The following is a 15,409-nucleotide window of genomic DNA, read 5'->3' as shown; positions in this document are numbered from 1 at the left end:
TCTGTACTACACTGAAGAGTTTTAATCTAATGATCACACAAAACCAGTGGCTCAAGAACTTAAATACAGCAGCTCTACACAGCCACACTGCACTTGGGAGCAATTTCAGATCTCTTGCTCTTCAAGCAAAAACTCACAATCATTGCTCAAATAACCTATATGCAACAGCCAGCTTTAGAGGAACTGCCATTTTATGTCACTGTAGTAATTTTTGAGGGAGAGTCAAATGTTTCCTGCAATATTTTAATTTTAAAAAAGTGATAAACACATTCCTATAAGCTTGTTTTAGAACAAGCCTGTTCTGACAGCTGGAACATTCAAGGAACTGTTCTGTTTTAAGCTGCATATTCAAATAACTAGAAGTGCTATTAAAAGAAGCAAATTTTAATTTTTTAAAAAATCTTTCACCTTCCTCCTTTAAAGAAGCCTTCAAAAGTTATGCTTCTTTAAACTCTGTGACTTCAAGGTTATAAAATAGTAACAGATCTTCTTGAATGTGAAGTGCCTTTCTCATTAATATCATCATCCTTGGTTTGCTCGTCTCCACACTTATTTTTTAAGACTTTGTTCATTTGTGAAAGTAAACCAAGGCAATGAAAAAAAATTGATTCAGCTGTGGTTATAATATCCACCAATTTGATATAAGACCATGATAAATCAGCACACTTACTGTACCTCTTTCTACTTTATTCAATTGCCTATTTTCTGAGTGCCCTATTGAACTATTGTCTCCTAAAATTCAGCACACTTGCAATTGAATCTTCCCTCTCACACAGATCTTATACACAAAGATGCACTTGTATTATTTCACACCCAAAACTGTTCCTTCCCATCACCTGGAGCACAGAAATGAGCTGAAGGCCACATTGAAATCCCACCTGCACACTCCAAAGCCCATGTTTTCAGCTCTCACATGCTGCTGGATCCAGAGCTGCCACTCAGCCTGAAAGCAGGGGCAGAAGGATGCAGAGGAGGTCTGGCTTAGTGGGGTAGAATGATCCAGCTCAGCAGACCATAATAGTCTGTGTGTTCTGCCTTGATGTGACATTTTCCTATTCACACTTTCTTACCTGGACTGACACTCCACTTACAATGCAAATACAGGGCTTTTCCTCTCACCCAAGATAGTTCCATGGCTACAGGAACCCAGTGGGGCACTGTCACCCTGATTCTTAAGACTTCCTAAAGCCTTCTGAGTTTACATTCCTTTGGAGAACTTTCCCACACAATTTCTGTAAACAACATATTGTTTACATTCTTTTATGGGGGTGGAGAACACTTGATATACTGGTGGTTTGTCCAATGTCTTTGGAGAGGTGGCCCATTCACTCTCCAATCCAATGTCACCCTTGGGAAGGTAGAAAAGACAGAGTCAGATAATAAACGTTCCTTTTTTTACCTTGCAAGCAGCAGGTGGTCTGCGTTGTGCTTTCACGTGTGCCACAGCAACAGGGCACTTTAATATGGAGACTTCTGGCCAGAACACAGTTACAAAAAACTCATTTAACCGCTGTATTTTCTGCCCACACTTAGCACTGCATTAGCAGCTCAGTAGCAAAAATCCATGGAATTTTGTTTCTCATTAAATATTTCTTATTCAGGGCCTGATGAGCAAATACCAGCATAAATTTTGATTCACAATTACTGGGACTATATATATTTCTTTTTCTTCTAAAGGAAAGGTTCTGAATTCCTGCACCTAGAATCTTTGTCAACATCAGAATTGTTCTATCATTCCCCAGAATACCCTCAGCACTGCAGCCTCCTGGCTCCTTCAGTCTGTAAGGGAACCCAAGCATTATTCAGGGCTGCTATTTGTGCTTACTCGGTTTGCTCTTCTCAAAAGGGGCAAAAAATACCAAGAACCAAATCAGATTAAAACAAAATCATTCTCTGACAGAAACTGAGGGAAAGAAGGCAAGAATGGGGCAATAGATCATTACAAGCACATTGGTATGACCTTCCCAGCTGCCAGCCATCCATCACTGTGGAATATCCTCAGATCTGCCAAGCTTCATACCAGCCTGGAGAGCTGATCCACCAACAGAGGGTTCCTCAGCAGACCCATGAAAAAGCAGGAATCATCACTTTATTATTATTTTAAAGCCTCATATAATGGAATGGCAACATATTACAGCAGGTAAGATTATTTTAAAAAATCATTATCTGAAATCATCCTTTTTGTCTTTGCACCACTTGACTATTTTTTGGTAATTCATCCAACAAATACCATATGTGACTTTGAAAAAAATTCATACTGTGAAATCTGGAAGATACAGTCAAGAAGGACATTAAAGCTTTTTGTCAAATCTGAAAAATATTACTTTCCTGTTGCTACAGTAACATCTTCCTAACAAGCCCTTTAAATTTAAACACTGTCTTAAGAGACTTCTAGGTCAAGTTAAAAAGCACAGTCAAGCTCCTCAGAGGAATCCAGTTCATATTCAGCTTGGGGAAGGATGGAACAGAAAAGGTGAACTAAAGTTTTAATCTATTTCCATAATGACTTCTCACTTGCTGTGGTCTGTCCTACTTTCTTTCCCCTTAGCCACCCCAGTAGTCTCTCTTGTGAGGAGAGAATTCTCAATGGTCTCTAAGGAAAATTCCCTAATAATTTTTTATCCTAGAGCAACTTATCATCTTCATTAAAAAAAAAAAAAGCTTACATTTGCAAAAAGATATATTTGCAGAAATAAGTTTTCACCTCCTGAGATGAAACCAAGACTAAAAAGCTATTTCTAATTTGTCACTTATGGAGAATAACTACACACAGATAATATATTTTACTGAGAAATTACAGAGTGAATTCAAAATTCATTCATGAGGCACCTGGGGATACTGTCAGGAATTTATATTTATTTTTTCTGCAACTATGCAATTATCTCACTGGATTGTAAGGTAAGGTCCAGAGCTCAAGTCATTCTTCTGGGGAAGCACTGGCAATATGCATACTGAGGATCATCTTTGGAAAAGGAGGAATAACCTCTTTCAGTTTTCATGCATTTGTAAAGCATCAGTTAGTGGATTTTTGGCACCAATCTGATTTCAGATAAATATTCAGTTCATTTGCATCATCCCAAATGTAGGTTTTACAGTCCTTCCATGTCAGCAGACATCCTACTCATTGGAGAAGAATGAAAACCAAACCTTCTAGCTCATCTATATTTGTGCCATATCAAATTTTTAAAAGTTAAATACACAAAGTCTTTTTTATTGCACAAGGCACTACAAACAGCAGATTCAAGGCAATTTTAGGAATGTCTATCTAGTCTCATTTTAGAACCCTTTTTAAAACTATCTTACTTGGAAATACAATGAATTCTTTGAGTAACCTTGAACATGTATGCAAGTGACAGCACTATGAAGTTGGAATTACAAGTTTTTCTAGTATGTAAAATTTTGATGTCATCCAAGTGCTCAATTACCAACTAAATGAGTGGAATAAAGGTCGAGATGCTACAAAAATTCAAAGAACAAAACTGCTGTAACCTGTATTTTTCCATGCTGAAAGCATAAGGAGTGAACACTCACGTTTACTAAGTGACAACATCATTTACTTATAGTTGGGCACATGCTTAACTCTTTGCATTGGCAATCAGTACCAAAATTAAACAGACAGACTTAATCACAGCTTTCAGGTAATAAATTATAACAGAAATAGCTTTTCTTTGATTTATGTAGTGAAAAAATATCATCATAATAAGTGATACACATTATTCACAAATGAAATGTGACTAAAATAAATTATGAATAAATATAATGTAAAATACTGTGATAGGAAGAAGTGGTAAGAAACTACTGAAATTAATCTATTTCCAACAGAACTTGCCAGTTCAACTTTTACTTACAAAAACTAGGAAAAAGAGCTGTTGCACACTGGCTCCAACATAACAGATTAATATTAGAGTACTCTGACTGCCAGCTTAATAATGTGTGTTCAGGAAGAGCTGTATTGGTAATGTGTAAATGGTTTGGGAGATTTTTTTGGTTTGGGTTTTTCTTTTTTTTTCTTTTTTTTTTCTCAAAGTAGTGTTTAGTTGACATTTGTACAACTGGGAAGGAATTTCCAAAAGTTCCATGGCAATGACAAAGCTGGTCAAACATAGTTCTGTTAGCACAGCTGAAGGGCTGGAAGGTGGGGAGAATTCCCAGGTATGAATGAGCCTTCTCCCAAGAGAAACCACAGCAGAAAGGCAGGTTCTTCCTGTAAAATCAGTCTGCATTTTGGGGGATGAGATTTGACCAAAATAATCTGCCCCTGGGAAATGTAATTAAGCATTCTGATAATTACTCTGACAGTCTGGTAAAGATTACAGATTATGGAATGTTATGTGATCTTTCTCCACACCTATTCCTTTGTACCATAGTTGTTTTACTGAACTGTGCATAGAGTAGAATACTTGTTTTTCATTTAAACATGAACATTGTCCAGGCCTGGGGAGTGACTTGGGTGTGGCCAGCTAAGGGAGCACTGCCCCATTCTATGGGACCAGGGGTGTAAAATTGAGCTCCATCAAACCACCAAAGCCCATCATCTGGCAAGAAGGACTCCCCACACTGAGAAGAATTAAGCAGAATATCTTGATCAAATAGAAGGAAAACATGGGAGCTCCAGAGCCAAGTCTGTCTTCCAGGCTACAACAGAGACAATGGAAAACTGACTCAAAATAAAATGTCCAAATATTTATTTGGTAATGCTTTGTCTTAAATAGAGCTAAACATATTCTATAAAATCAGGCAAGCCCTGTTTAAATATTTGGTGTCTTAAATCCCCTTAAATCCAGGAACCTTTGACTAGTGGCATCAAAAGGAACTGAACCTGCAACCTCTCTAATTTACTCCAAACACAGAAACAAACTCAGAAAACTGGTGAAACTACTCATTAAAAGTTGTATTTTATATGCCTCTCTTGATAGCACGGATGAACTGATCAAAAAGCAAGTTGCTTTATTCTAATCCCAGATGGAGAAAAAGAAAGACTCTGAATGACAAGAGTGTCAGGTGGCCAAACATATGTAACATAAATTCAGATTCTGGCAGTTTCATGAAAACTTAGGTGATGCTCATCCCCTTTTACTGCACTACTATTTAATTTAGTCTCTCTGGCATGAGTCTCCCTAACTGCAAGAGAAAGAAGAACAACCACACTCCTTTTACAACCTTCGTGGCCACCCCACCAGTGGGTAGCTGATCCTTTCAGAGCACTTCCCTACCTGCTAAACTGTGAAAATAGTTCCATAACCTGAAGAGGATAACACATTGTTCTAGAATTCTCTCAAGTAATTCTGCAATTAGGAAAGTTTGACAACTGGGTGTGATCAGTTCCTTCATTCAAGCTGAAACCAAACTGTGTGTTCCACTTTCTGAAACAGCAGCCATTTGACAGCTGTTTATTCTCAACTCTGTGTGTTGTGCCCATTTCCTCCTCCCTGCTCAGTTATTTACTTTCAGATTACAAACTCATTAGAGCAGGTGTTACTCAGAGAAACAAAAGCAAATGGACAGAAAATAACCCGCCCTCATCCCTAGATCTTTGCTGGGCAGCACAAAACCCAGCACATATAGTACTAAAACAACCTTCCCATTCTGCTTTTCAAATGTCACTTGATTATAGCATTATAAATTTTATATTGTCTGAAAGTGTGAGTGGTTGCTTCCAAAGAACGTGATTGTTTTATTTTTCTGCAGCTCCTACAATGAACAACATCAGTTAACTTTGGGTTTTCCTTCAAAATTTCTGTTTTAATTCTTGTCACATTTATTCTGAATGCACATTTTTTATTGCTGTTTTTTGTCCTTGGAATTTAGCCCCTGCATCTAACATATGTTGGTAAACTGTAATTATGAGCTGACCTAGTTAACTAAAATAAATTTCCAGGTAGGTAGTACTAACAGGAATATTTTAACAACTTTAAAATTGAGGTAGACAAATTTGCAGAACCTGACCCCAGTTTTCAAGAGGAATAAAAAATAGGAGCAAAATAAAACAAACACAGCCAAACTGATACTTTTTTAATACAGACCAAACAAAAAATCAAAATTTAATGAATACTCTGCACTGAAAAATATTTGGGGTAGAGTTATGTTTGTCAACTGTGTCACTACCTCCCACTACCTAAATGCTTGATGATATTTAGCTTTGTATCTTGTTTTCATTAATATTAAACTATCTCCAAATAGACTAATTCCCAAATTTCATTTTTCCCTCCTTTTTTTTCTTCTTTTAGGATGACAAAGTAAGAACTGGGATAGTCAGCAGTGAGTACAGCCATCTCCAACAAATGGAGGGAGTTGCATCATCCACAGATTGATGCCATGAAGAGAAGAGCCAGTGTTTAGCTGAGCAGCTGGGCTGGGAGGTGTGGCCAGGCCTCAGAAGAGGCTTGGTGGAAGATTTTTCTAGTTTGAGTAAGGCACTGACTGACTACATACTGAGACTACTGAGCTTTGCTGAAATCTAGAACAGGAAGGAAGATTTCTTGAATAATAGCTCACTGAATGTATTTGATAGTTAACATCTATCATATCAGATATCAAATAAAGTTGAAACATAAATATTTTATATATAAAGTATTCCATAATACAAATTAAAATTATAACAAACCATTTTTTCCAAGAAAAATAAACAATAATGTATACATTCTTAAAAGAAATACAATAGACATTCACATTATTTGGTGGTGATTTATCCACATTAATCAAGGCCTATAATCTTTGATACTATTTTTAAATTCAACACTAAAATGCAAATACAATTTAATGTGTGACTTATAAATCTACCCCCTTAGAGGGGCCAGGCTAATAGGAGACTATCTTTTACACAGACATAAGTCAAGATTTCATGCCTTTCAGACCTTAAGAGAAATAGTGGCATAAACTAATCCTACTCTCAAAACCCATTTCCCTGTTGCCATGTCATGGACACCAGCACTAATACCAGCACTGGTTTCACTGCTTGTAAGCAAGGCTGTGGTTTAAGTCCATTTTTTTTTTATTTTATCCAAACCAATACCCTTTACAAAAGCAAGATCAACAGTCACTGTCAGAAATAGCATAAAATTTTGTTACTGCCATTCTGTACTGCAGGCTGGCAGTAGTTTAAAAAAACACAGACAATTGCTTAACACACAAACTCTTCCTCAGGCCTGAAGATGAGGCATGACCTTCCAGGTGAAGTAAAGTTGTTGCCTGAAAAAACTGCTATGAGCTTATCTGAATTGTATCAACCAACTAAAAAGTTGTAGAGAAAAGACAACTTCTGCTCTTGATGCAGAGCAGAATAATAAGATTATAAAGTTATAAGGTTATAACATCTTTACCCCTTTTAGGGCAGCAACACACAGACAGGTAATCATCTTCTGCAGAATAATGTGAGCAGAAGATTTCTGGGCACCAGAAATTCAAAACACCTCATTCAGCATCCACGACTGATTTTCATTAGGTACCTTGTATAATATGTTGAGGTTCAAACTTGAGAGAGCAAAGATTAATTGTGGAAGAGGGAGTAAAAAAGGGGGGTTTACATGTATCTGGGTATTTCCTAAGGTTTGTTGAACTTATTCTGTTCATTGCAATACATAATGTGTGTTTGGTCCCCGCTGCATTGTTTTCTATGAGGACATCTGGAAGTCTGTGACATTTTGGGAGACAAAACCATCCCCGCACATTACCTTGTTCTTTCTGGCTGTGATTTCGAGCTTATGTAACCATCATTGCATGCTGCTAAGCTATGACTGAAAGAAGAGACCTTACACCCACTACAACCAGCTGTACTTCCCATAAAACTTCTAGTTACTCATTTTACATGTAAAAACAGCTTGTTTAATCAATATGTTACTTGGAAGCAAAATAGACAACATTGTAAGCACAAACTCTCTGTCCAGAGAAACTGTGTATCAACAAACTATTTGGTTTGGTTTGGTATTTAAGTACCATTTGCTGAAACAAATATAGGGGGGAAAAGACACAGTAAGATGTGGTCATTTACTAATCTACTTCTCAAGAAATTCCTTCTCAAAATGAATAAAATCTATAAAGTTAAGTTCCTCTAATCTTCAGAAATAAAACCCCCTAACTGTTGGATGAGTACAGCTGTTCTGAATGGCAAACTCTTACTGGGAGTGCAGGAATGCATTGACACTGTGGAATGGTTGAGGTAGATATAGAACCCTTCCACCACCTCACAAATAAAGGCCTTAAAACTCACATAAGAAAGCTCATTAATGTATGTACACATTAACATCCATTCTCTTCATGCTTTCCCTTGACTGTCCATAACTCATGTCTTCATGGTCCCCTTCCTTCAGCCCTCTAATACCACACCCCTGCCTTTTTCTCTGTTTTGCCTGCAGAGCTCCTGCACATTTACCTGTTTTTCCCCTTGGCTTGCTCATTCTGTTATGCCCATTTCTCCTCTCTCTCATTTGGAGCTCCCCTTCACTTGTTTGCAATTACCAGAGGCTGATTTTCTCAGAGACATTTCTTTCAAGTATTACAATTATCCATCAGCCACCTCACTTCAGTCCCTTATGTGACAAACCTGCTTGAGTACTCACAGAACCTCCCTAAAAAGCTCACTGGCAAGACCTACAGATCTCAGAAAGGTTTTGAAGAAATGTAGCTGGTGAGCCTCAAGCAACCTAACTTTAGTTTAAGCTACTTCATCAGTCTCACCTAGTGGGGAAAGACAGGTGAATTACTCTCCAAATGTGTTTAACTCTTACCCAGTTTAACCTGAACATTGCTTTTTGAAGAGCTGAAGTGCAGTGCCTACCATGTAGATATTTAGAGATACTTGCCCTAGCCTGGGAAATGTATTTAAGATAATGCTAAGTGGAAAGCAATAGCTGCACTCAGGGAGACATTTATCTGACCTGTGTTAGATATGTACAGTTGGGTAAAATTAATTGAAATTTATAAACTAGAAATAGGTTAAAAGGAGCCTAGAGTGATTAGCTCAATTAATTACATTTAGTTAGACAATTCCCAACCCTTACATGAAGAGAAATAAATCCTTTCTATTCCCAGAGCAGTTTCTCATAGTGTATATGCATTTCTTGACTCCACTTCTTGCCACAGCTTTGGTCTGAAATAATGAATTAATAGTTTTATTTTGCAAATCTCTTATCCTTCTACTCACCTTCCTTCATGTTCTCATGCCTCAGACTTGCACACTGAACATCTCAGATTTGCTACTGCAATTGACTGTTTCTTCCAAGAGAAAAGGTAACTCCATTTAATCTTAAATTTACATCTTTACAGATCATATATAACTGACTAGTCTCCATTTCTGATCTCCTATTCTAAAGAATTAATTTCTCATTGTGTCCTTTAAATATCCACATTCCAACATGCTTCTCTCTATTTCTTGGCTTCTCTTCTGCTTGCTTTCCTTCTTCATCTGCATCTTCACCTGCTTACTCCTCATTTGCAAATATAAAACTGTTTGACAAACAACAATATTATTCATCACCTTCCTAGATTATTAATAATGACCATGCTGAGCCCAAACAAATACACATCCAGCTCAGCACTTCTGTAATGGAAGCTAGCAATGAACTTTGCCTCTTGGAGACTTTCCATCCTCTGCCAAAATTATGATCAAAACCAAGTAGATCTTTCCTCCAGTTACTGAATTTCCTCCCAACTTTGCCTGCTTTGCCTAAACACCAACACAGGTTTTAGCAATACAGTAGATACACTGATTTTGTACTAATAACTGCAGAAATTTTAGCTAAATTTTAGGCTACATTGTCAGTGGCATGAGACCAAAATATGTCTCATTCTCAGGCAGCTGGAATATACACTGCCTTTTGACTTGCACAAGTCTCTTTACGGATTTGGACACATATGAATGATGGCAACCACCTACAACTGAGCTCATGTTCTCATGCTCTCTTTCCAGGCAGTGGAAATCTGACTGACACAGGGGACCTCAGCTCCTCTTCTCCATGAGCTCAGCACCCCCAGGGACTGCAGCTGCCCTTTCCTCTCCGTGGCAGTCTCAGCACAGTGCTGTCTGTAACCCACCCTGCTCACAAAGTACACAGCCTGCCTATCAGCAGTGTGTCAACATGAGCTGCCCTGGGCTGTGTCAGCAGAGCTGCCCAAGTGTTCCGGGATCTCACTGCCAGGAGGAAGGCAATTCCCCCCAGAAGGCTGCCTGACGTCATGGAACTATGGTGGTGTGCTCTGCTGAGGTTTAGAAGGGCTGGGGCACACTCAGGTAGGAAGCAGAGACAAGACTGTCTTGCCAAAAGCTTCTCTGTTTTCTCTTAGTCACTAAAACAAACAAGAACACAAAAAAAAACCTCCCGGGAAATCCCATCCTATGAGCAACCTTGAGCACTGTGCAACTGCGTCCTTTGACTGATAGAGAAATAATTCACCTCCTGTCCACTTGCAACTTTGAACACAAACAAGTTACAGTAAAAAAGCTATTGTAGAACAGTCATGGCATGATGCCAATAATATTAATGCATGTTCTTACCTGTAATTCAGCAGAACTGACAGGTAGACATGCTTTGATATCAATCTACCTTAAAGCTGCTTTTTAATGTAACTGATAACTTAAGAAACATTTCTAGGATATGCAAAAATATTTTTGATGTGGGGAAGAATCTAGTTTCCTACACTGAATCCTTCACATTCTGAGCATACAAACTTGTCTTAATTAAATAATTTTGCTGTTATTTTTATTTTCTAGTATTATATCATAAATTACACACCACCATCAATAATTACATCAGATAAATACATTATTAAAAAAACAGAGTGCCTGTGAGAAGTTCCAAATGAATGCAACAGGAAAGTCAGGCAATTTCTTTTGTACTGAACAGATGGTAAAACTCTAATGCTCCTACTTTCTCAGCCAGCCTGCTGCAAGCCCCAAACCAGAAGTTTGGTGCAAATGCTACTGAAGTCAGTGGGAAGGTTGACATTGACTTCAGTGAGCTTCAGCTCAATTGCTGCAAGAAGCAAAACTTCTGTCCTCATGGATCTTCAAAGCAGTGAACAATGATGGCTGAGAACAGCTGTGGTAGTTCTGTTAAGGTAACATCCACCCAACAAGAACTAAATCAAGATACAAGCTTTTAATTCTTTGCCATTCCTCATGCAACGCCCATAGATGAAAGCTCTCTGTCACTGCCTCCTTTGGACAGTGTTCAAAACACTGAATGAAATGCAAAAAATCTAAATAAATAATTTTTTCATCTGTCCTGCTCTGTATTTCTCTTGCAATTTAAGAATCAACACTGAAGAAATACATTTCACCAACAGTAACTGAAGTCCCTGCTGTTGCAGTTTCTTAATTCTGACTAAATTTAGTCACTTGCTACTCCTAACCCACCTCTAAAGTATTTTTTTCAGTGGTTAAATATGCACACGGTACTTTGGGAAAGTACTAAACTTAACATGCAATATTTTTTAAGTATTTTAGTAAAGTTGCTATCCTCAATTAAATTTAAATCCTAGACAAATGTAAGATACTGTCTTTGCTCACTGCATGTATCAGGAACTCACAACTAAAAGTTTAGCAGTATATTTATAATCTGAAATATGACTTGGTTTTTTGTTAGCAAGATAAAAACTAAACTCACACACTCATTTGACTGACATAAATTCTGCCTGTGGTTAGTTAATACAACTCTGAAGAAACTTTTACACAGTGTGTGGAACAAATCTACGTAGAGTGTGGAACAAAGGTTTCTGGAAATTTCCACAGCATATCAATGTACTCATTTAAGAGGAAAAACGCATACTGAAAAATGGGATGGCACACAGCACAAAAGATCAAATTATATTGCAAAATCATATTTGGTGAAGGTTATAAGCATCATTTTACACATTAAAGGTCAATGTGAAGGCACTGCAGCATGCACATTTACTCTTTTCTGGAACATATGAGGACAACTTCTGCTATAAAGTACCGGTGTTTTAGTACTAATGAAAGAACGTGATTAAAAATGTTCACAGCTTACTTTGTTATCAAGTTCTCTATCTCACCCAGCCCACCTAAAATGAAAGTAAAGTACCACTGCCACTTTCTGAATCAATTAGACTACTTATAAGGCTGTACAATAAAAATATTTCAGTAGTTGAAGCTGCAGTTTTTACTGAAGGTATTGTTTAGTGTTACGACCATCAACACAAGAATGGAATGACCCAAACCTTTGGAATTGAGCAAACATGGTGAGGATGTATTTTTCCACAGATGATTACTTGTAAAACACTTAAAAGGAAGTTCCATTATCTTAAATGAACTGTCTTATAAATGAATAAAAATTTCTTTAGAATAGTAAACTCCCAACCACAGTGTTTCATTAAAGACTGATGAATACTACTGTGTATTCAGTTGATTTTTATTTTTTTTTTTTTCTGTGAAAAAGAGAAGAATCTCTCTGCTGGCCAAGACCTAGACAACAAAAAGACAGAGAGAAAAGACTTTGCTTTTCCTTATTTGGTCACATTTAAAATGCTACTATAAATCATCACAGAATGATGAATGATGAAAGGTAAATGTCAATAAATGGAAGAATATGTGCTTCTGTTGGTAATTGCACCTTAACACCTCACCACAGGAAGGATCTACAAAGCTTCATAAATTATAGAGGCAGAAGAAGCAGGAGTCCAAATTGTGTATCTCAGTTAACTCCAACTTTAAATCTTCTAACTTCTTAAATAATTTTGTAATTATGTTGCAAAATAAAGGTCAACATTTAAAGATGCTCACTATACTGGAAAGTGCAGACAAAAGTTGACCATAAAAAAAGAGGGAAAGATTGAAACTGGATTAATCCATTGCATGAAACGGTAAAGGTCTTGAACTTCTGCTTCTCAAACAACTTTTAGGAAGACTTCCTGAAATAATGGGGGGAAAAACACCATAAAAATATGTTTCTATAACTACTTTGCTTTTAAGGCAGTTTTCAGCACACATTCTAGGTCTCATAATGCATCTGTCTTCATTTTCAATTAAAGAAGATGGGACTGCACACAAGAAGAAACCAAATTAGTATCTTTCACCTATAACTGCAAATAATCCCAAAATTCAGATACCTTGTACAATTACAGTTATGTCCCCTGATTGTGTCTAAAAATGGTACTCCAAAATTGAACAGAATCTACAATAATAAATAGTTTGAACTCCAGATTAATGAGATCTGAAACACTGGTCAATAAAAGAAATAAAGGAGCTCTGATGGAAGAGACAGGCTAAAACTGTTTCACTTTGAGCAATGCAAACATTTTCCTGCATCCTGTCAAACACAATCAATCCCTTCCTATCTTTCACAGAGATCCCTGACATGTCAGTGAGGTCCCTATCCCAGCAAGAAGTAGGGAGGCTCAGCTTGTTTTGCTGCCATTGAAATGCCTCCAAATTGTACCTCCAGAGCAGTGGATTCACTTTGTAAAATCAAGGCTGCTCTTCCCCCAGTCCCTTCCATGCAAGGACAGCCTTAACTGGCAGGCAGGGATCCTTGCCGAGGCAGGAGCACAGGGAAGCTGGAGGGAAATAAACACACACATTGTTTCTCTGTTCCAGCTACAACAAACTGAAAAATACTATATGACCCAAACTGATTTGCAGGTTTTGTATAGGGAGAGAGAATCAAAATCTGACTATTTGAAAGCACAGTGCAGGCTATTGCATTATTAGAGGTAAAAATTACAGCTATTACTTGCAATATTTTTATGCAAGCTTTCTCTTCAGCAGATTAGGAGAAACAGTCTATATCTATAGCAACCAGGAGAGAGGAGAGATGGATAAACCCAGTCCAAGCCATTTCTCCTTAAAACCTTGCATCACTACCTTCACTATAGCAAGCATAATAGTTCATTTTTATTGCCACTTGGCTGAAGCCTCATTATAAACATGGTCAGCTGATTTTAATTCCTTCTTAATAAACAGAATGTGCATGAGGAAAACTGCAGCAATATTCCTCTGGATGCCTTTCTTTGTTTCTTAAAGGAATTTAATTTTTTTGTCTTAGAAAAAGATTTCTTAAGGATAGTTTGTTTAGCTTTCACTCTGATCTCCATAACCCTCCTAAGTAGATAATAAAATGAGAAAAAATACAAAATTCTCCTAGTTATGACATTCTTGACTTAAAGTGAGCTTTGGGAAGATACTGTAAGTGAAATGAGACTGACTCTATTAATAGATATTAGCAGACAATTCAGGTGAGCATACAGTGCTGAATGTCTCAATGCAAGGAAAGAGCTGCCAGGGAGAGTGTCACAGGAGAATTGCATCGATTTGAAACAGACTTTGTTTTCAGGATCCCTTCATGCCGGTATGGGTCCCTTTCCAGGTGGGGATGCTTAGTGCAGATGACACCTTCTAAATGAAGAAGGGGTGAGACAACAATGTTGAGACAACAATGTCTCAACAGAAAGCGGCTGTTTAATGGTCCGCACCGGGGGTTTTCTGACAGCTCTGAAAGAGCCTTAACCCGCAGCCAGTGCTGACTTCCACCTCCAGCAGCACGAGTTGGAGGGGGGACTCCACCAGAGGCAGCATCTGGGGGATTATGGCCCGGAGATTTCCCGTCTCCTTGAAATATACGGGCAGTTCAGTGGGCTGAATCCAGCAAACCGGGAGAAGGGTTAAATATGTGCAGGCTGCAAGCATTTTCGGGGACTCGCCACTGGCGCACCTCGATTTTAGGGGCTTCGTGTGCTCTGGCGGAAGTTTCAGCGTGAGGGGACAGCGGGCGAGAGCCGCCCGCAGAGCCGGGACACGGGACACGGCTGGGCAGGGGCAGGAGGTGCGAGGGGCCGGGAGCGGGTCCTGGCAGACCGGGGGACGCTTATCCGGAGCCGGCGGTGAGGGACGGAGGACGGAGCTCCGGGGCCGGCGGTGAGGGACGGAGGACGGAGCTCCGGAGCCGGCGGTGAGGGGCGGAGGACGGAGCTCCGGAGCCGGCGGTGAGGGGCGGAGGACGGAGCTCCGGAGCCGGCGGTGAGGGGCGGAGGACGGAGCTCCGGGGCCGGCGGTGAGGGCCGGCCGGCCGGGCCGCTCCGCCGTGCGGGCGCGGCCGCGGGGCCCTGCCGCGCTGCCTGTGGGGAGGCTCCCGGGCAGCAGCGCGGGCTGCGCTCCCCGCCAGCCCCGCTCCCCCCGGCCCCGGCCCCACTCACCGATCCGCGCCTCGGCGGCGGCCCCCGCGGCCGGCGGCTGGATGCGCGGGGCGGCGGCGAGCACCTGCGGCAGCGGCGGCAGCAGCAGCAGCAGCAGCGGAAGGACGGAGCCGAGCGTCCCCATCATGCCTGGCCCATCGCATGCCCCGCTCCCCTGCCCGCCGCCGCCAGCCCTCACTCCATGCCGCCCGCCCGCCCTGCGCCTCCCGCGGCCGCTCCCCGGCTCCGGCAGCCGCAGTAGATTCAACACCCAGGACAGCGACCAGCG

At 39.8% G+C, this 15,409-nt stretch overlaps 1 protein-coding gene across 1 annotated transcript in view; it reads right to left on the bottom strand.

The window, feature by feature from the left end:
- The window catches only part of PTPRN2 (protein tyrosine phosphatase receptor type N2), a 636,037-nt gene extending 620,628 nt beyond the window's left edge, over window positions 1–15,409 (bottom strand). The window contains exon 1 of the mRNA XM_077789214.1: window positions 15,142–15,409. Coding sequence (XP_077645340.1) covers window positions 15,142–15,268 — 127 coding nt within the window. The 5' untranslated portion in view covers window positions 15,269–15,409. The remainder of the gene's footprint in view (window positions 1–15,141) is intronic.

The sequence above is a fragment of the Lonchura striata genome, chromosome 1 (genome assembly GCF_046129695.1).
Source record: "Lonchura striata isolate bLonStr1 chromosome 1, bLonStr1.mat, whole genome shotgun sequence".
NCBI lineage: Eukaryota > Metazoa > Chordata > Aves > Passeriformes > Estrildidae > Lonchura > Lonchura striata.
This window is presented reverse-complemented; position numbering and strand designations above follow the sequence as displayed.